This window comes from Bombus vosnesenskii, unplaced genomic scaffold (assembly GCF_011952255.1).
Source record: "Bombus vosnesenskii isolate JDL3184/JDL3185 unplaced genomic scaffold, Bvos_JDL3184-5_v1.1 scf7180000013289, whole genome shotgun sequence".
Taxonomy (NCBI): Eukaryota; Metazoa; Arthropoda; class Insecta; order Hymenoptera; family Apidae; genus Bombus; species Bombus vosnesenskii.
In genome coordinates this window covers 2,415,418-2,437,088 of record NW_022882942.1, presented here as the reverse complement: position 1 = coordinate 2,437,088, position 21,671 = coordinate 2,415,418, and the positions used below count along the sequence as shown (strand labels likewise).

The 21,671-nt window shown below is 32.6% G+C and overlaps 2 protein-coding genes across 4 annotated transcripts; one reads left to right on the top strand and one right to left on the bottom strand.

Moving 5' to 3' along the window:
- Positions 1-167: 167 nt before the first annotated feature.
- Positions 168-11,553, bottom strand: LOC117232494 (zinc finger protein Xfin-like). 3 transcript variants are annotated; one of them, XM_033491868.1, is made up of 19 exons: positions 10,982-11,553; positions 9,459-9,593; positions 9,174-9,369; positions 8,930-9,087; positions 8,621-8,853; positions 8,041-8,367; positions 7,796-7,932; positions 7,405-7,721; positions 6,994-7,253; positions 6,647-6,914; positions 5,313-6,556; positions 4,756-5,185; positions 4,320-4,661; positions 4,064-4,251; positions 2,716-2,997; positions 2,460-2,637; positions 2,092-2,365; positions 1,333-1,944; positions 168-1,226 (listed from the first exon to the last, which is right to left on the bottom strand). In XM_033491868.1, exons 1-19 carry the CDS (start codon positions 11,114-11,116, stop codon positions 1,165-1,167), a joined length of 5,778 nt encoding a protein of 1,925 aa, XP_033347759.1. In that variant the 5' UTR covers positions 11,117-11,553; the 3' UTR covers positions 168-1,164. The 3 variants fall into 3 exon arrangements, with proteins under 3 accessions (XP_033347759.1, XP_033347758.1, XP_033347760.1); XM_033491867.1 differs by having other exon boundaries at positions 168-1,944; positions 10,982-11,552; XM_033491869.1 differs by lacking the exons at positions 9,174-9,369; positions 9,459-9,593; positions 10,982-11,553 and having other exon boundaries at positions 168-1,944; positions 8,621-8,809; positions 8,930-9,083.
- An 807-nt stretch (positions 11,554-12,360) lies between these two features.
- LOC117232520 (synaptogyrin) lies at positions 12,361-19,913 on the top strand. The gene is made up of 9 exons (XM_033491915.1): positions 12,361-12,602; positions 12,781-12,948; positions 13,112-13,202; positions 13,305-13,536; positions 14,557-14,670; positions 17,955-18,181; positions 18,457-18,604; positions 18,816-19,059; positions 19,627-19,913. The coding sequence occupies exons 2-8, from the start codon at positions 12,795-12,797 to the stop codon at positions 19,029-19,031; spliced, it is 1,182 nt and encodes a 393-aa protein (XP_033347806.1). The 5' UTR covers positions 12,361-12,602; positions 12,781-12,794; the 3' UTR covers positions 19,032-19,059; positions 19,627-19,913.
- The last annotated feature ends 1,758 nt before the right edge of the window (positions 19,914-21,671 follow it).

The window sequence follows — 21,671 nt, the reverse complement described above, 5'->3', positions numbered from 1 at the left end:
ATTTAATATATTTTAAACCGTTTTATACTTTGAATAATGTTAATTATATGTGTATATATATATATATATGTGTGTATATATATATTCATATATATATACATATATATATATATATTATATTATATTATCATAGATACTCTGTATATTGCTACGTTTGTACTATTTTTTTTTTTTTTTATTTGAAGATTTATTAAATAAGGAAAAATTTTGAACGTGTTGTGTGCGAAATATCGATACCGATCGAATTACCTAATATTAAATCAAAGTTGAGTCTCCGATTTATTGCGTCTGTAAATTCGAAACTTAAATACGACGAAAACGTTGTCTAGGAGAGATCAGGGACTGTTCATTTATTATATCGTATTAGCTTATATAGTCACTTTCGATACGCTTGAAATTCTTTATATTCATTGCGTAAACTTTAAATTCATAGCGTTACGTAAAGGATTAAGCTCACTCTTTTTGTTTTAATCTTACCTTTCTTTACATTTGCTTGACACAATGAAAGAACCGTCCCTTATCATACAGTTTGTGAAAGCTATTTGTATCACTTAATCTAACATATTTACAAATTATCGCGTCATCAATATGAATTCCAAGGTACACGTCACATAATAATTCATTTGTATCTTTTATACAGAGTAAAGTAATACAAATTGCGATTATCTTTGACAATTTTTAGGAATACGTGGACATGTTTCGTCGACAATATTAACTAAAATCAAAGAATAAGAAAAGTCCTATCAATGGAATACATAATTTTTATATTAACAATGCATATGCAAAAAATATTCACCTGTAAAATATTTTCTTAAGTTTCTAATATTTTTATTTTTAATTACCAATTAATAATTACTAATTTTTAATTACAGTACAAGTCGTTAACATTTAAGCATAGGAAATTTGTGGCACTTCAAATAATTCGAAAAAAGGTCAAACATTTAATATTTCACGTCATTTCTACTTACCATCAGAAATGGAACATTCTACTTTACAAACAATCTATTTCATATAGATTATTTAGCGCTAACTATTTGAAAACTAGATTTTAGATTTTGTCCAATTCGATTTTAGCATATTTAATTTTCATCGAATTCATTTCCACGTATTCTTCGTTCTTCAAACAACATACAACAACTCTGTCACGCCGTAAATTTCTTCCAGCTATTTAATCTCAATTTGGCACTCATTTCCTTGCATCGTCGCTGTCCTCTTCTGTACTGTACCTAAGCGCGGAATAAACATATTCTTGATTTGAATTCTCATTCTCGTCTTCTATTATTCCTTGCTGAATCAATATTTGATTCCCATCAGTCACCATTAGAACAGCACCTTCCAGATCATCCAACTGCATGTTTTCCTCTCTCTCCTCATTTTCTTCGTCTGTCTCTTCAATTTCTTCATTTCCTTCGTGTTCTTCTGACTCATCAATCCCTTCGTTTCTTTCATTCTCTTCCATTTCTTCAATATCTCCGTTTTCTTCATTCTCTTCGTTATCTTCAATCTGTTCACTGTCCCCATTTTTCTCGATTTCCTCGTTATCTCCAGGTTCTTCTAGATCTTCGTTTAATTCTATTTCATCGTTCTCCTCAATCTCCTCGTTATCCTCATTCTCTTCCTCATTTTCTTCAGTGGAGTTTTCATCAGATTCGTTCTTCGTATCCTCAAAATCTTCATCGCTTCGATCTGCAAATGTTTCAGATTCTAACTCTAAAGATTCATTGTTAGGTAAATGTTTTTCATATAGATTCATAGGTTTCGGGGAAGATCGATTTCGAATCTCTGATAAATCGCACACGTCTTTCTCAGTTAGAGGCACTATAGGGCCTAGTTTATGACTTATCGGCTGTTCTACAGACATATTCTCAGGAAGCAGAGGCATCATGGGACTGAGAACAGGAGGTCCATCGTCATCCGATAAATTTGCATCGTGTTTCTTTGTTTCTGCAATAACGATAACATATTTAGCTTTTCATATATTCAATTAATTGTTAAAAGATGTACGCTAACAAGATTGATATTTTTTTCTTGTTGTCGATTATAATAAACTAAATTATTTAATTTTAGATTGATCATCGTTTCTTTCAATACCTGCATTTTTGGAATCTGGAGGATGTTTTAAAGGATAATGCTCCATGTTCTTTTCATCGATTTCTAAATTATCTAGTTCTTCTGAATCCTCGCTCTCTGAATTGTAAGTAATTTCTTCAGTAGCTCTAGATTCATCCTCTGATTCATGTTCCTCTTCGGCTTCTGTACTACTACCACTTTCTGATTCTTCTGTATCTGCTTCTTCTTCTGCTTCATATTCAAAATCTCCTTCTTCCACTTCTTCAATTATCGCATCATCAGCTATTAGACTTCCCTTTTGATAAGAGTTTATGTAAAAACGTTAATATACAAATATACTTTCATTAATTGTAGTAAGTACATTATTTTATATTTTTGTAATTAGTTACCTCTGTTTTTTCATTATTTTTCATTTGTTCTCCATCTTCCGTCTTCGTATTACACGTAGTCGAATGTGCAGCTTCATCGGTAATATTTTTTCGACATTTTGGACACCAAGTACTAGTACCTGGATGGCCGATGTGAATACTTGTGTGTAATAACAATTTACTACGAGCATTGTGATACCTATCAAACATAAATTCCCGATTATATATCATGTATATTACAATACTATGTACAAGTACAGAACTAAGCATACAATACCTGCCGCAAACTTTACATGTAAAATTATTTCCTTCAGTTGATAATATCGCTTCGTGTGCAGCTTTCAAATGTTCTGCCAAATCATCATAATCTTTACAAAGTTTCAAACATACTCCACAAGTGACTGCTGCTTCCGCTCGATGGAAACGAATTAAATGTTGCCATAAATGTTTCTTTGCTGGCCATTGTTTTCCACACACTTCACAGGCACATTCTGTATTTGTTGATTCATCATAAACTTTCCTGGAATCCTTTCTTGAACATTTCATTGAAGATTTCGCCCTGAAATTGTGATTGATATATATATATATATATATGTCGGGTTTACAGTAGAATTAGGGTTAGGGGCATGAAACGAATCTTCGTTTGGGTTACACGTTGTCGTTATGCAATAGAGAAGACATTGACTAGTGCAAATACGATTATTATAGAACCGGACAAGTAACCGTGGTAGTTAGGTACTCGAGAAACTAATGACAATGATCCTAGGTTCAATAACGAATCCGCGGTCGACGGGATGATAGATGAACGTACTCACAAAATCTAAGTCGGACGCGTAATATTCACTGGTCGTAAAGGGTTACTCCTTTCATCGATGAGATCGCGAGCGAGAATGACTATATTGGGGTGTGTCTAAGGACACGAGATCATCGGATTCGTCGAGAAAAGCCTTCGTTCAGAAAGTAAGGGAAATTGGCGTTGCTGCTAATTGGTCAATCTCCATACCGGTGGTTAGAAAAAGATGCTAGCCGCCCTCGAGGGAAAGTTGCTAGTGGGAGACGCCGCTCGTTGAAAAATAGGTCTCCCCTATTTTCCCGTAGTTGGGACAAAGACTGTTTGTCTGTTTGAAGGACTTTAGTTGACTAAATCTTAAGATTTATAACGGGTCCTCGAGCTAGCTGAACATGTACTGCGGAGACGCATCGACGTCCGGCAATCTTACTCGAAGAATAGGGTCTGCGTGTGGCGAGCTATGGGACAGACACCGTTGGAATGTTTACTGTCGCGTGTTACAACTATTTCCTTTTTAAGGAGAGCTATAGAATTATTCCATGCCTTTGTTAGACAAAGCGTTCATCCCGTGACCGCGGCTACGTTCGGCGACTGGCTGTCGCCTCGAGCCCAAGCTCATTATCACAACTCTCGAACAATTACAATCGGATTGAATAACTACAATTGTTTAATTACAGCTATAGTAGACTCTAGGTTACAATGTTGCGGGATTAATCAAAATTCCAAAGACTCCGGTGTTCTTTCATCTCCGACATATATATATCATTCATAAATTAAGATTAAGAAACAAAGAATAAAAGAAAACAGATATTTTATTGTATTTTACAGTATTTACCTCTGAGTGAGTGGCATAAGATTCGGGAGAGGTCTCTGACCAGAGAGTTGAAGATTTATATCTTCAAAGAGATTGAAATCAGGAATATTTAAATCTGACGTAGGTTCTTCTTTCTTAATTTGATTATTATTCTTCAAAAATTCTTCTTGGCTACTTAACATGTCATTTCGTAAAGATAAATTTTCCTCCTGCAAAAAGAATTTGGATTAATATAAATTCAAAATACATTAATTTTTTGTTCAAGAATGCTACTTACTCCTTTTCGTATATTTCGTCTGCAAGTTGCAATATGGTTCCAATACAATGTTTTAGTGCAAAATTGTCGCCTACAATTCTTGCAAGAGAAATTCAGTTTACCACGCATTCTTCTCTGTTCATCCTGTTTTAATCTTTTAAACATTCTTTCTGGATCAGTATTGTGCATGTTACGATAATGTTTTGAAAGTGCATCGCTGTTTACAAACATTTCTGGACACATTTCACAATCGTAGGTATCCGTTAAGGACCTTCTCCTTTTTGAGTCGCTAGAATCTTCATCACACATATCTACCTCGTATTCTAAATCCTCTGGTTCTTCTTTCACTATTATATCAGGAGACTAACGCAGAAACAATAATTTTATATTCAACTATATAAAATACAGTTTTACTATTACTTATAGTAACTTTTATAATTACTTATTACAAACCTACCTCTATTCCAAAATCTTCGTTTTTCGGCCCAATATCTAATCTATGTTCAAATGCTGCAAGTTGATCTTTGGGAATATTATGTATTGTTTCATAATGATCTCTAATTGCAGAATCTTCAGTGAAAACAGCCAGACATTGTTTACAAGTCCTAAATACTTTTCCATGGCATTTTTTAGTATGATCAAAAGCTTTCCATTTTGAAGCATATTGTTTCCCACAAACTTGACACGTATTGGGTCTTGAAAGAACACTGGAATGAACTTCTTCTACGTGACTTTTAAGTTCTTTTGGATCTTTCATTGGTATTAAACACACTCCACAAGATACACCAATTTCATTGCGATGAAGAGATAAAACGTGCATTTTTAACTTCAGTTTATTTTCAACCGTATCACCGCAGAAATCACAAACGTTAGGAGTGGTATGATATCTTTAATAGAAAAAAAAAAGAAAAAAAAAAAAAAATAGAAATTAATCACAATTAATCATTTATAGGATAAAATATTTGTACTTCGATAAAGATATAAATGCTAATAATTATTGTTAAAGTTACATACCTGTGATCTTTTCTATGGGCTTCTAAATCTTCTTTAGTTCTGAATAATTTTCTACAAGATCCAAAATTGCAGGTTAAATCTGGATGATCCATATGCTTCACCCTGTTATGTGTCATAATCCCTAATTTTGAGGTAATTGTTTCATTACAAAGATGACACGTGTATGTGCTATGATGATTCTCGATATGCTTTTGTAAACTGGCACGATCTTTAAATATTCTTTCACAAGCTCTGCATCTCGTTAATAATGCTCCAGGGTCTTTCCTGTAATTCTGACATCCTTTCATATGTCTGCGCAATAGATACCGCTTGTGAAATCCTTTATTACATTTTTCGCAATAATGTAAACTAACTTCTTCGGTTTTAAATTGTCTATTATCTTTCCCATCCTTTCTAGAATCAGGTTCGTATCTATGAATTTTTGAAATGTGTGCTGCTAAATGATCTTTTGAAGCACTAGTTTTCATACAATAAGGGCAAGTTACATCTTCATGACCTTTGTGAACTCTGTTTACATGTTTCCATAAATGTGAAGTTCTTCCATAGCATTTATTACAGAGATCGCAAGGGAAAAGTCCATGAACGATTCGTCTATGATTACATAATTTTTCTAAACTAGTAAACTTCAAATCTGCACAAAGCTCGCAACTTAATTCTGTTTCCCTCATTCGCCCCTCTACTTTATTCTCGCTATTTTCAGCCCCATTTTCACAGCTTTCCTCAAAACCATGAATTTTTCTATGTCTGGACATTTTGGATTTATTCGAATATGGTCTACCACAAATGTCACAGCTAAAGTCACCATTCGTTAACGGCCAATGTTTCGATCTTACATGAGTACTCAGTTGCAAAACATTTGGAAACACTTTTAAACAGACACCACAAATTAATGGAACGGTATCCGAATGAACACCCATAACATGCTTCCAATAATCAACTCTACTACCCCAAAGTTTACCACAAATTTCACAAGTATTTGGGGATGAACCTTGGATTGCGTGATGCTGAATATGTTCGTTTCTAAGAGATTTTGTAGCAAAAATTTTACCGCAATCTTCACGATCACATTTTATGGCTGATTCATTGCTATGAGACGAACTAACATGTAGCCAACGTTCCCATTTACTAGGATGTGAACTCCCACAAAGTTCACAAACGAAAAAGAGATGATATTGAGCTCTATTACCACCACCATTTAAACTCGAAGGATTTAAAGGATCTCCTGCTGGCACTAGTTGTTCCGACTGTGAAATTGAAAAATTTGCTTAATAAAAGAATGTAAGAAAATTCCTTGCTCCGCTTAATAATTTGGTCGTTGTTATAAGTATTCTTACTCTGTGCGCATTTCTTTGATGTCGTATTAAATGATCTTCATTAGGAAACGATTTATAGCAAATATAACAGTCCACTTTATCGCTATCCTCTTCGTAGTCAAGCATTTGTTCCGCAGTTTCGTTACCATTAATGTTCTCTCCATAATAATTACTATTTAATTGAACAAAAGTAGCAGGATCATAATTTGGATCCACATTATGTATGGATACATGAGCAATTAATTTTTTTCTGGAATCATGTTGCCTACCACAAATAGTACAACTGTACCTATTAACAGTAATAATAAAAATAGTTACAAATTTGCCATTATTATCAAATAGCATTTATATAATTTGAAACGAAGTACCTTCTTTGTTCAGAAAGTAATAATTTCGAGCCGCCGTGGTACATATTTACATGGTTCAAAAGTTGTGTGTTGTCTGCACAAATTTTTAAACAAACACCACATGCAAATGCTGCAAATTCTTTGTGAGTAGCACGAATATGAAGCCAAAGAGATGCACGGTCATTAAAATCACGAGTACAAATTTCACAAACAAACACAGTTTCAATTTCAATGAGATTATCTTGTCCACTCTCATGGTCGTCTTCATTTTCTGCATTTGTCTAAAATTAAAGAAAAAAAAAAAAGAAAAATGCAGAATGAAGATTAAATAGTGTAATTTTTCCCTAAGAAAAAATGAAAAAAAAAAGGAGAGAAAGAAAGAAAGAAAGAAAAGAAAAAAGAAAAGATTGTGTTAAACTCTATAAAACGTACATCTGGAGACAATGGAAATTCAGAAGAGGTTTTACCCTCATACGAATCGAGATCCATAGATTCATTCCAATTATGTGAAACAATTTTCTTTAGACATTTATCACTTTCCACCATAGGACATGGATCAACACCATGTAACGTTTGAATATGCCTGCTTAAAGAAGATTTAAGAAAAAAGTCTTTTTTACACAAAATACAAATAAATGGTTTATCCGCATCGTGAGTTGCTTCGTGTTCTTTTAAATCATTAACTGAAGTAAAACATTGAGGACACGATTCACAATACCATTTCTTAGTACGTTGAAAGTCATTATGCTCTATTAAATGAAAGAAAAAATTAATTCTTGTTTCATAATTGTATGAATAAAACTTTATTTTGTATTCAAGTTACCTGTTTTCGGCAATTTTTTTGGTTTGCAATTTGTAGTAAATTTGTCTTCAAAATCTCGCTTAAGACTATCTCCTTTTGTTAATGCTTGTTTTAAAATTGTTAATTGAGGATTTTTCGCTAATTTAGCTTCCGCACTTCTAAATAATTAAATAATTTTAAATCACCTTTGTAAATAAAAAAAATAAGGAAAAAGGGAAAGAGAAAGATATGAGATATATTTAATCCGATAATAGAACTAATAGTACCTATAATCTTTGCCATCGTCATCACTTCCAATACTTGAAGCTTCTGAACTATCCACAACTTTATTATCACTAATCTCGTTTTTTCCTGAAAGATCTAATCTCTGCCCTTCGGTACAAATCCTACCATGAAGATTCAATTCCATAGCATCCGTGCAAATCTTCCCGCAAGCATTGCATTGACATCTATTTTCTGGCCGATAGGCATTGTTCAGTGGAACCTCTGTAGGTGCTGGAAGACCAGCATGACGTGATTTTATATGTTCTTCCAAATTTGTTCGGGTTGAGTAGATACGGGAACAATAACCGCATGTCACTGCCGGATGGCCTCTGATACAGATATTAGCATACCGTCATTGTTACTATCATTATTAATATGTATCAATATCTATCAAATATTCCCTTTACATATTAATATTAATTTTACAATTAATGTTTTGCTTTGCCTCTTCAGAATAGCATGATACTCCCTCCTAGAATTATTCTTGTTGATGTTTTAGATCTTTTTGTTATGATATTACGTATCCATTTTAAAAATATGTGTAATTGTTAAATGAAAGCATGAGAGTTAAAAAAGACATACCTATGAGTTGTAGATACATGACCCCAACGATGTTTTGCAGTGGAATATGATTTATGACAGAGATCACACTGATAGGGCCTTTTATACGATGTATGATCATCCGTAAGAACTTTTTCACCAATCACGTCACCGGCACCAACGTGAATGCGTGCGTGCAAGGACAAATGACCCTTTGAACTAAATGCTTTGCTGCACAAGGAACAAACATAAACTTCATGTTGTTGAGATGTATGCTGTAATAATGTAAATTATCAGATTTCACTAGACACATCTAAGCTATACATTCAATTGAATTAATATATAATATACCTCTGATAAGTTACTGGAAACATCCTGATGTTTTAATCCTGATTCTTCAGGTTCTTCTGCAACTATCGAGGTCATTTCCAAAAAATCACTTGGATTTGTCTCCATATCCATTTCATACTCCTCTGAATGACGATCTTCAGAGTCGTCCATGACTGTTGCTAAAATAAAAGGAAGAACAAGAATAGAATAATAGAATACTATTTCTTAATACATATTTTTCATATGTTGAAATTGAAGAAAGCACCTTCGTCTGTCCCACTGTTATCAATTTCTTCTGTCTCATGATCAGCCTCTCCATCAGAATTCAATCTGGGTGGTGTGCCTAAAGCAGCATTTGGATTTACGATAGGAGCTTCTGGAATTAACACTGGTATACTTTTCCGTCCTTCGAAAAACTCTGAATTATTACAGCACGTCAAGATGGTTGTAACATCTCCATTCTGAACGATTGAAAAAGATGTTTTAAATATTTAAGATTAAAATAGGACAACAATTTTTTTTAAACGATTAAGCAAATTTTTATTTTTACCGATTCTGAAGGTGATAAACACCTTTCCAAGAGAGCCACTGCATTAACACATGCTGTTCTAAAATCATAGAAATTTTCCAAATTGTACATACACCGATAACACAGGCATTTCGGTAGTCGATCATTTTCTGCAATCTGAAATTAAATATTTAAATATTAATGTTTTCATTCTTATTTAATCAATATATAAATGAACTTGATGGACTATGCAACGCAACAATTAAAATAAGTATAATTAGCATAAAGTAATATCAGTAACATAAATGATATGAACAAAGATGTATAGTATTGCAGTTAACATTTATACCAACGTCACTATGAAAATGTTCCAAGTAAAATTTGGCAATGATGTCGTACACATGCCTGGGAATTATATAATATTTCTAGACTCACAATGATTGAAATGTGTATTTGATACAACAAATAAAAAAGTAATTTTTGATATATCATAATAATATTATCATTGACATTATAATTAAATTTTCAATAACTTCAAAAGAACGTAAATCGTACTATCAGAAAAATTGTATACATGTAAAAATATCAATATTGGAAGGTACGGCATGAAGTAAATATAAAATGAAATGAACTTAAAAGAATTATGATAGTTACATTTCAAAATGTTATACAAATATATAAGTTGAAAATTTAAAAAAGAAAAAAAATGGTACTTTCGAATTTACATAAAAAATATTTTATACACTTCAGAATCCATCAAAAAGATGTTAAATAAACGGAAATAAAAATTACAAACATTTAAATATACATCAAACTATTTAATGCAAGAGCTATTGATATTATATTTACATAAAATATAAAATTATATAGAAGTTTTTACATAGTAAAAACAACAAATTAAATTAGAAAGAAAAAAAAAAAAAAAAGGAAAACGAAGAAGGGCAACAATTCTAACTTTATCGTAAAATAATACAATGAATAATAAGATCGAGCATATTTCAAACAAGGAAAATAACGTAATAAATACTTTTCATCGCAACGAACAAGGCGTAAAAGCCAATTAAAAATAGTAACAAGAACAATTAAAACGAAGAAGCAACCCGATAATAAAATAAGAATAAAATTGACGGATCATTTAAGATTAACACCAAATTCATCGATTTTTCAAAATTTATCATTTTTCCGAAACAAGTAGGAATTGAACTGTGTATATAAATTAAAACACAATTAATAAATAATACCCAGAGGGAGATAAAACTATGACTAACAGAAATCATCATAAAACGCCACGCAAACTTGATCAAACTTTTCGGAAATATGAAAGACAGAAAGCAGTACAAAACCACTTGTGACTTCACACAATTGCGAGACATATTTAAAGAAACTATAAAATAAGAAAGGCATTGATATAATATATTTCCGACATAAATAAGCGAAATGTTGCAAATTGAATCGCAAGTTACTCGTTAAATGGGGAACATTTTGAAAATGATTTGAGGAGGTTGACACGAAGGGAAAGGAGGTTGACGTGTAAAGAAATCTCTGGTAGGCGAACGATGACGAACCTTAAACGGCAGACAAGCTTGTATCTTGTCAACGAGCTGTCTGTTCTTGCCCTCTTGACCGAAGATGTCCATCTTGACGGCGTCGTAGGATGCGCATAGTCTGCAGAGCTCCTGGTAGCGTTCCCTGGACTCCATCGTCGGCGTGGCCACGAAGACGATCACGATACTGGCCCGAGGAAGTTGGATAATCCGGATTTCCTCGTGGCAGTGTTGAAAAAGGCTCTTCTGGCCCAGGCTCGGCCTTCTTCTTCTTCTTCCTCGGATCACATCCTTCGGAGCGGGGATCCGCGGCTCGCTGCGACACCGCGCGGCTTCCGTTTACAGGCTACTTCCTGGCGATTTTCACGACAGTTAAGGCCCCGGGCGCCGCCATCTTGTACACAGACACTTGTTCCATCACCCCTGTCGAGCATGACCTCCTCCATGTCCCTAGCTATCATACGCTTACGTAGAAATATCCGTCGATTTTTCGATACTTTGGAAACCACGAATTGTATTTTGGTTTTATATAAAGTCCAGTTCGTATTGAATTCATTTCTTTGATATCAGGAGAAATTTTCAATAAGCGTCAAATCGACATTTTCAGTAGTCGACAAATAATCGGATTGGTTCATGGTTATCTGATTACTGATGTTTCTTTATCGATGAATGTATTGTTTAGATGTTAGAATATATATAAAAAAAAAAATATAGAACACAATATAGAATATTGGCATTATAATTGTTATTATTATTTTTATTGAATCCTTTTTTTTACCTTATCTAGATATAAATTACGATGGCTGAAAAGAATATTGGTACACCGTGGTATGTATTTATTATATTTACATATTAATACAGTAATACCAGTAATTTCGAATTAGAATATCACTTTTTCTAACAAATCGAAGATACATTCAATTGTAAATATATTGTCTATATGCATACGTGCTGAATATATACGTATACTGAACATATGTAATATGAATGGTAAATACTAATGTTGATATAAAATCAATAATTTACGTTAAATCATTCGTGAGGAAAGAAAATATATTTACATATTCAACATTTGAGTAATATCCAGAACTATTAATATAATTAAATACATGATCGAGCATATGATCAAGTGTACGTTAAAAAGTATCTGATTTACATATTTTCCATTGTATTTCAACTGATTAAAATGAAGTTGCATATATCTTATCAGACTCAATTTAATGCATGGATATCTAAGTTATAAAATTGTAATCTTAGTATACATTACGTTTAAGTATACATTTAAATATATATAGCGTGTGTGTGTGTGTGTGTGTGTGTATTTATTTAGAATGCATGTAAGTTTACAGAATAAAATTTATCTATAAAAGATTGATAGATTTATGAACACTTTGAAACTTAACCTATTATACGATAATAGATTATTATAAAACTTTTGAAACAAGCGTAATGAATGATGCGACTAGAACGGGACAGAAAAATTTAGTGTATTAATATCGTCATCAAAGTTCGTTACTGCGGAATCGTTAAAATATTAAATTTAGGTTAACATCAGGTTTCGGTGGTGAAACCGTATATATCAATAATTTTGTTGTACAAAAGAGTATAATATTAATCGAGTGTTATATTAGGAACTTATAAAGTAAGTAGAATTTGAAAATGTCAGTGTCTTTTGAAGATTAAATTGTAATGTTATTATTCTACATTTAAATTTATGAAGGACGATTAAAGAGTTAGAAAAATATATTTATATGAATAAAATAAGATTTATTTATATAAAAAAATATATTTATATAAAAAAATAAGATTTTAATTTTTAGCATTATAAGAAACAATGAGTAATTATTTTGATCCCTTTGGTTTTACTAAACAAACAGCAACTTTGTTGCGTGGTTTGGGTGCATCTGAATTAATAGTAGAATGCAAGAAAAGAAATATATCAACGGATGTATTACACGAGCTTACTGTACAAGAGCTAATAATGTTAGGTAAATTGAAATGTTCTTAATATATTAATAACGTTAAATAATGAAGTCAAATTCGAATGAAAACTTTTCATTTGCCTTTACCAATACAAATTTCATTGTTGTAATTTACACTTATTTACAGTACATATATATTTCTTATCTAATCTAGAAATTTTTAATATAGGCACTGATTGCAAAAAGGCTGAAGAGTTAAAAAATTATTTAAACATTAGGAAAAGAAGATCCAACATCGTAATAACAAATGTTGAGGACAGGTTGAATATTATTTTGTTAAAATTATTCTAAAAGACTTTTCTCTTGTATACAGATACGTAATTTAACGAGTAGTTTTATCAAGAATTCATTGTTTTTTTTAGGATCGAACATTTTCTTGAAATAATCAAAGACGCAGAGCAGCAGTTCTGTTTGATACAAGCGTTTATGGCGTATTGTCGATTGAGACTCGTTAAGGAAAAAATTAATATTTTTATCGATCCCAACAAGTGTTTGAGCGCTTCTAAGGTATTACCTATCGCTGTTGCTGCAACACTGACAGAGTTAGAAGAAGTAAATAAGAACATTTCCGAACTTAACGAATTGATTTTAAGGGTAAGTCCTGAAAAATTTTCCAATGAAATCACAATACAATGTCACTTTGTTGTTTCATGGTATTTACGTAACATTAAATATTTCAATTTTCATTATCTTTTACAGTTGAAGATAAAACCAAAACATATTAACCTTCGTCACGTTTGCATCTGTATGGGTGCATTAGGATTAATAACGCTTCTATTATCTAAGATGAATATAACTTATATATGTGGTATAAAGTAAAGTACTAAGTATAAAAATCAAGAAGATATTATAATATTTATAAGATATAAAATTTATTTTTTATACAAAGCTTTAATTTGTTTTATTTTTGTCAGAATTTTCGAGAAAGGTATTATAAACATTTTATAGATGTTAATAAATTCTTGGTTCTAGAATAATCAGCCTTCTTTATTATTAGTAATATAATTTTTTGTTATAATAAGATTTCAAACTACATTATGATAAATACATGATAAAGTAATAATAAAATAATAATGATAAAAATAAATGACAAACAATTTACAATATAGATGGAGCAAAAATTGAGTCGAACGAAAGATGAATTTATCGAACATATAGAACATATAGAACACTCGTCTGACACGACATTTTTAAATGGATTACAAAGAATGATAAATAAAATTAAATGATATCACTCCTACGTTAAGTAGATGATTTATTATAGATGGTTATAAATTTTATTTTTCATTGGAATAATATAAACAATTAAAAACTTGATTTAGTAGGAATGACGATAAACAGACTGATAACATTCGTTTAATCGCGCCAATATCCCTATCAACGTAAATTCAGGTTAATGAAATTAAAGAAAGTAACGTACGATCGAATAGAAACACGCATGGCGACTGGTGAGTGAATCGAGAAGGGTCGAATTCTCGATTAATTTACGTTCCATCCACCCGAAGCGCCCTTGTGAAAGGATACACCCTAAAAAATTGGGTGGTGGGGATAGGAAAAGAGTACTGTCTGTCGGCGCATGCGCGCTTCCATTAGCTTCGAGCTTTCAAATTTCAGCTCAGTCGTAATAAGATGGACGGTGGAGCGTACGGTGGAGGAAAGGCAGGAGCCCCTTTCGACCCTATTGCCTTTATCCAAAGGCCTCAAGTGATTTTAAGAGCCGTATGTCTGGTAAGTTGTCTCTTCGAACGTCTAATAACGATTGCTCTGTACTAACGTCATTACGTATTAAACGATATTGTCGATTTTACGCGACGAACATTGATTTTAAAGGGTGAACCACCCCCACCAGTTTCATACGATGGGGTTCTATTGATTTTTCGCAAATTCCAGCGATACACCCCATAATAGAAGGATCTCGTATAATTTTCTATTGATTTTTCAAACATATTTTATGTAAAAATTTTCGCGATAAAAAGTCGAACGATAAATCGACGAATCTTTATTGAAAAATCTTTCAAGTAAACGAGAGAAATTTGATTGAGGTCCCGATCCCGGTGAAAGTGATAGACGATTTTTAAAAGTGATTCAAGATATGGAAAAATGAAATACGATAATTCGAGCTTAATGGCGAGGGCCATAACTAGGGCCATACTTGAGAATGTTTTTCTGGCTAGCTAGGTAGGTGTCCTGCGAAATCGAGGAAACGATGCAATGAGTGCGAGTGGGATGCCAATATACGACACGAGCAACGAGTACTTATAGATATGAGACATTTGAAGCTGGCTGGGTGAACTCTTAGTCAATTTCAAGAACGAAATAGTGGGGATAGCCTGATAGGGATAACCAAAGTGGGAAAAAATTGTCATACGTATGCAACCAGTATTGCATACCTAACCCCGTTGCAGTCCTCTAATTTTGATATCTTAATCTAGTTCTTATTTTAGCGAACAAAAAGGATTCGTAACGTTTGGGGGGAAACATTATGTTTTCTAATAAAAAATTGATACCAATTCTATATACGAATAATAAAATTTCATATTTTGTTTAAACTCGAGATATTTTCTGTCGTTAAGAAAATATAATTGGCTTGAGACTGAGGGAAAAGTGGCAGCGGGGTTAATTGAAACACAGCAAAGTAGCCCAGGTCAGTTTTGGGGCGAATTTCGAAATGGAATGGCGCGTACAATTTTAATAAGATTTTAATTACCACAGAATACGGGATGGGTGGCGAAATTGGGTCGGATTATACTTTGAGTTTGGTTAGAAATAGAAGAGAGTGAAATAGTATATTATGTCGTGACTTTAACTTGTGTCAGAAATGTCTACGAAATAATAGAAATACACGCTTCTTTTCCATGAAATTGCATATCCTTTTATACATAGATCGATTCTTCGGAATATACTACGTGAAGAGACAGCAGAGTACAATATACAATGTGAAGGAAATCAATATCTCAAATTTTTGATGAGTCGTCCGCCTTATTAAGGATGTTGGAATATTCCATCCATCTTCACGTACATGGCGAGCACTTTATGAATTGTTATTTCATATCTTCCATAACGGAATTAGTACGGCGGCTGTTTATATTCGAGCGATGTAATTTAACTGGCTGTTTTAAGTCTTCCGCAGAAGTAAACGGATTCGAGTAGACTTTATCCTTATAAGGTAAACCTCGTAAAAAGAAATCAAGAGAAATTGAATCTGGAGATCGTGTGATGGCCGTGGTGTTGTGCTACGTCCATATACATATACAGAGTCTATGAATTTATCGTGACTATAAATTGTCAGTAACTAATTGCGTAGTGTTAGAGTTTTCGTGTCTTCGAATGATCTAATGTTATTACCTATGTCATACGTCCGAAAGTGTTTACAATTGATATCTAATGTATCTTGGGCGAAACGTACGACCTATTCAGAATTTTAAACATCTTGCAAACTGATTTTCTAAAACGACCTTTATACCTAACCTTTGTACCTTGGTACTTTTCTTTTGCGTACAGTCATCTGAGAAGAAGAAACGATCTACGTAGTAGTTGAGAAAAATACGCAGATCCGTTAAAAGTATTTGCATTTGCATTTTCTAGACATTTTTGAGAAAAGTAATGTCGTTTCGTAAACTAATTTTATGATATTTTTCTATTCTTAATCAAGATATCGATCGATTAATCGAGATATAATAATCTGTTCCACCTGTGTGATTCATACGAGAACGGCAAAAAAAAGAAAAAAAAAAAATAAAATTGTAAATTTTGATGCTTAAAGAGTGCAAATGTAATTTTACACAGTTCTATATCTTAAATATAGAAACAAATTACCCCTTTACAAAGAGTGAATTCTTTGACATTAATAAATCTTGGATATTAAGGTAAATTGAAATGTATTCGTAATTAAGTTGGAAAATCGACAATTACTTTTAAAAACGACTGTAAAACGACTGTAAAACGACTGTAAAACGACTGTAAAACGACTGCTGTAAAGTAACGTACTTCGTTTATTTCCTCTTTTGATTTATCTTAAATTAAACATTTTTATTTCTCTTAAACAAATAATTATTGAATTATTCTATCTGTTAATTATTCTTTACTCTCGATTGTTTTCTTCGTTCTCAGAACTGTGACCTTCGTCTAACCCACTTCCATCTCAAGACGGATCTGGACCACGTCGAAACTAGATTCGATTTTATATAAATAGACACGTAGGAAAAAGAAAAAACAAATATTTCATGGAGAATCAAACGGAAATCTAGTTTGAGAACGGATATTTTAGTTTCAACGCAGAAGGAAAGTGTTCCAACAAACTTATACGTTTAATTAAATATGGCATCTCATTTCTATGTTGGAACTTGTAATCGTTTACACCTATCTTTGTATATTTCGCACATTATTTGTAAAATAAATTTATTTATGAGTTTTGGATTAGCCTGCTAAATGCAACGAATCTATAGTTTTCGCTATAAGTAGTTGGTATGAAGAAACACGCATAAATTGCGAACTAAGTTAAGACGATATTACGAAGTCTATCGATATTTGTGTGTGTGTGTGTGTGTGTGTGTGTGTGTGTGTGTGTGCGCGCGCGCGCGCGCGCGTGTATATATATATATATATATATATATAGTTCGAAAAATTGATTCGAACGATTCACGAATTAGTCACGTAAACAAATGACACTATCGTAAGCGGTAATACCGAACAAGATATCCAGTATTTCACTGTCTATGTAAAAGCCTAACATGATCCAATGAATCGTGTCCTTTCGATCGTTTTAACCATTTCATTTATTACACACATTATCGAATTGTTTGAATTATTTTAAATTCTATTAAAATAGTTCTTCTAGCGTTTATCCGACCAACCAATACCAATTAATATAGTATCGCCGAATTAAGAAAGTTTTAAAAATCTAAGAAAAAATATGTATACGTAATAAGTGCAATGCTACCAAAGATATCATGTATTTTCTTGTAAGAATAATTTAAATCAGAAATTACAAATATCGTCGTTTAATCTTTTAGCTCTTCGCGATAATCGTGTTCGGATGCATAAGCAACAAGGGATACATAGAAAAGCCAGACGGAAAAGACGTTTGTCTTTACAACGGAGACCACAATGCTTGTAATTACGGGATAGGAATTGGAGTCCTCGCCTTCCTCGCCAGCATTGGATTCCTTGCTGGCGAATATCTTTTCGAACAGATGTCTTCTGTTAAGACCAGGAAGCATTTCGTCCTGCTCGATTTAGGGTATATTTCTTATTCTATTTGCCCTAAAGTAATTTTATTTCTTTTCAAATGATCGATACCGAATATTCACTGTAAATTAAATTTCGTCCATATAATAATACACGATTTCTCAGGAAATTCAAACCAATAGCTTACTTACTAAACTATCAAGTTACACTTCTGTAATTGCATTCACAAAAATATACATTTGCACGAACATCCGCAATCTAGAACGAAAATATTCATACCCGATGTATCGTAATAATTAAGTCGCTTTAATCTGTTTTAATGCTTAGGTTTTCTGGCTTTTGGGCATTCCTTTACTTCGTCGGATTCTGTTACTTAACCAATGCTTGGAACAAATCGGAAACGCCGGAAAATAATTACGGAGTGAACAACGTTCAGAGCGCTATCGCTTTCTCCTTCTTCTCCATTTTCACCTGGGTACATTCATCAAATACTTTTATTGTGTTCAGTTTCTAGATGAATGTATATAATCAGTTTCAAAATATCAATTATCTCGTTCGAGCATGCGTTCGATTAATTTTCTTTTTACTTTATACAAAGATTCGCTTTACTATTATCATCATTCGTTTCCTTATAACGTGTTATTATCTCTTTTTAATTTAATATATTTTCCTTCGAACTTGAAAAGGCTGCCTGTGCCTGGTTTGCCTTCCAAAGATTCAAGCAAGGTACCGACGCTGCGTTCGCACCGAGTTACGAAGCGGATCCTGTTGGTGGGACAGGATATACAAGTTATCCTGATGCGACTGATGCTGGTTATCAAGAACCACCATTCGGTCAACAGCAACAGCAGCAACAACAACAGCAACAACGGATGCCCGATTTTCGAGCACCGGCTTACTAATCCTCTCAAACATAGTTTATCACTATTGGTAAAGCAACATTTCTATTAATCTGCATTTACGAAAACATTCTACATTCGATATCGAGATATAAAATTCATCTATTCTAAATAATGAGTTAACGATGAATTTCATTCGTGCTAATGAGAAATAACGGGGCCGATTCATGAGTTTTACGACAGAGCATTCATTTTTAACCTTTAAATTATAAAGGCGTGTATTTCATACCCGGGTTATTTCGTCCGAGTTAAGTTTAACCGGCCCCTCGCCGCCCCTTCCTACACATTGACCTAAAAAATGTTATTTGACAACACTTTTTGTGATAAGCTTAATTTAGAACGTTCGTACATGTTATACGAATTTCGTGGAATTTTCTGAACAAGTATCGTTTGCTAAAAAAAATGCATCGTTCATGAAAGACCCGTGTTTACAGTTTCAGGGTATCGTAAAAGCGTTCACGGTTTAAGGTTTAAGAGTATTAAATTCATATAATTGATTTTTATTTCATTAATATCTATATAACCGTTATATCGTTGAATCTTTTTCTTTATCTTTAAAAGTGTAAAATTAATTCTACGCTTTGTATTATCTTTTTAGACACAACGCAAGAAAACAATAGGAAAACAGAAGACAGAAGCTCTGCGAGGAAACTTTCAATGATAGAGCAATGTCGATAGAGTAAGTTTTCATAGTAACATAACTAGTGGATGAAAGAGAGAGGAGAGATGAGTAAAAACGAGGGGAATAGAAAAGTTGGGTAAACAGGAAAAATATAAAGAGAGAAAGGAGAACAAGGAAGAGAATGTACGCGTGTGCGAATACGTATGTGTGTATACGTGTATGACTGTGACAAAAAGAAAAAAAAAAAAAAGAAAAAAATAGAAGGAATGCGTGAATGTGTACGCGCAAGACAACAAAACGTTACTTGTTAAAACTGTGCTTCTTATTGTTGACCACTTATAAGTCTTACACCTAAAAATCAATGGCGTAAGCGACAAAGAAGAAAATATTAAAAAAAAAAAAAAATGAAAACCCGGGTTACTGCCCTTGGATAACACATTTGAAACCAAAAAATAAAGAAAGAGTGCAAAAGAACAGGAGTGAACAGCGAGAATGAGAGGTAGAAGGGAAAAAGAAAGATGATGGACACTTACCATCCATTGAATTATATATAAATATAAATGCATATATATAAATTTAATATATATATATATATATATATATATATATATTGTATTAACGTGTATATATATACATATTAAATTTAAGATTTGCCGAAAATCGAGCGGTACAAGCGGGAAATATAAAATTATTCGCCGCTGTAAACCGGCGGAGACAAATCTAGTAGAAGAGTAATCTTTTCCACAGTGATACAGGTTTCAGTTTTTCGAATAGGTTGCGATTAAAATTTTTAAACGTGCACGCAACTTCGTTATTCGTGTCTCAGATTTAAGAACGTGCTTGAGAATATTAATCTTTTAATGCTTCGCGCGAATTTTTTACACCTGCGCTTACGTTATTTTATCGCGGACAGAAGAGAAAAAGAAAAAACGGGAAAGGTTAATAGGTTTTTTCAATCTCGAGGCGAAGTGTTTTATATTTATCATTTGTATTGCCGTTTTCAGAACACCGTGTGTATGTACACGTGTATATGTATACATTTTACATATATATATATATATATACATATGTGTATATATATATGTGTATATATATGTATATATATATGTATATATGCAATTGTAAACGGATAAAGAATAGCGGCTCTGTAATAATTCTTAAGTAGTTACATGCACATATATTTTATTGTGTTAATATAACGTGTTCATAGAAAATCGCGAATATGACCGTACTACTGTTAACGACAAGACCTATATCGAACAAAAGAACAAAAGATATTACCATTGCGTTGGAAATCGAATTAATTCTTGATTCCATTCTATCATTGCCGTACTATCTTATATTATAGGAGGATGCTCGATTCGCAATACGTTGCGCATTAGTCTTAATCTTACAAGAAAATACTGGAGGCTTACCGATACGCCACCATGACGTGTTATGCACCTGTTTTTCAGTTTATACGATAAATTCGTTTCAATTTCCTCCGAGAAAGAAATAATACATTAAAGAGATATCGAAGTTATTCCGTTAAGTTTCGTTGATTATGTTTTTTTATGTTGTGATATCACGTTATTGCTATTATATTACGTCATATGGTTATTTAAGCGTATTAGAGAAATTGGGAAAGCAATGTTTCAAGCAATTTAAAAAATATTATTCGATTGGTACGTGGACTATCGAAAGAAGCAATGAGAACAATTGTTCTACTTTTATCAGTAATGAAGAACGTTACCAAGTCATTTTTTAAATAATTTATTTTTTGATATTATTTTGTACAGAAAATAATTAAATGATATTTTGTAAATCAAATTGTTCCTTACCCAGTTTCTCAGTGTTGTTGATATGAATATTTGAAATGATTTAAAACAGATAGATATATACTTAAGGCATCTGTATGATTTAAACGAAGATTGCGAATATGAATTTTTTTCTTATAGTAACTTTGTATTGCCCCAGTATTAAATTAAATTGTTACTTAATTACGTAAATGATTCCATATCGAATACGTTTCTTGATAAACG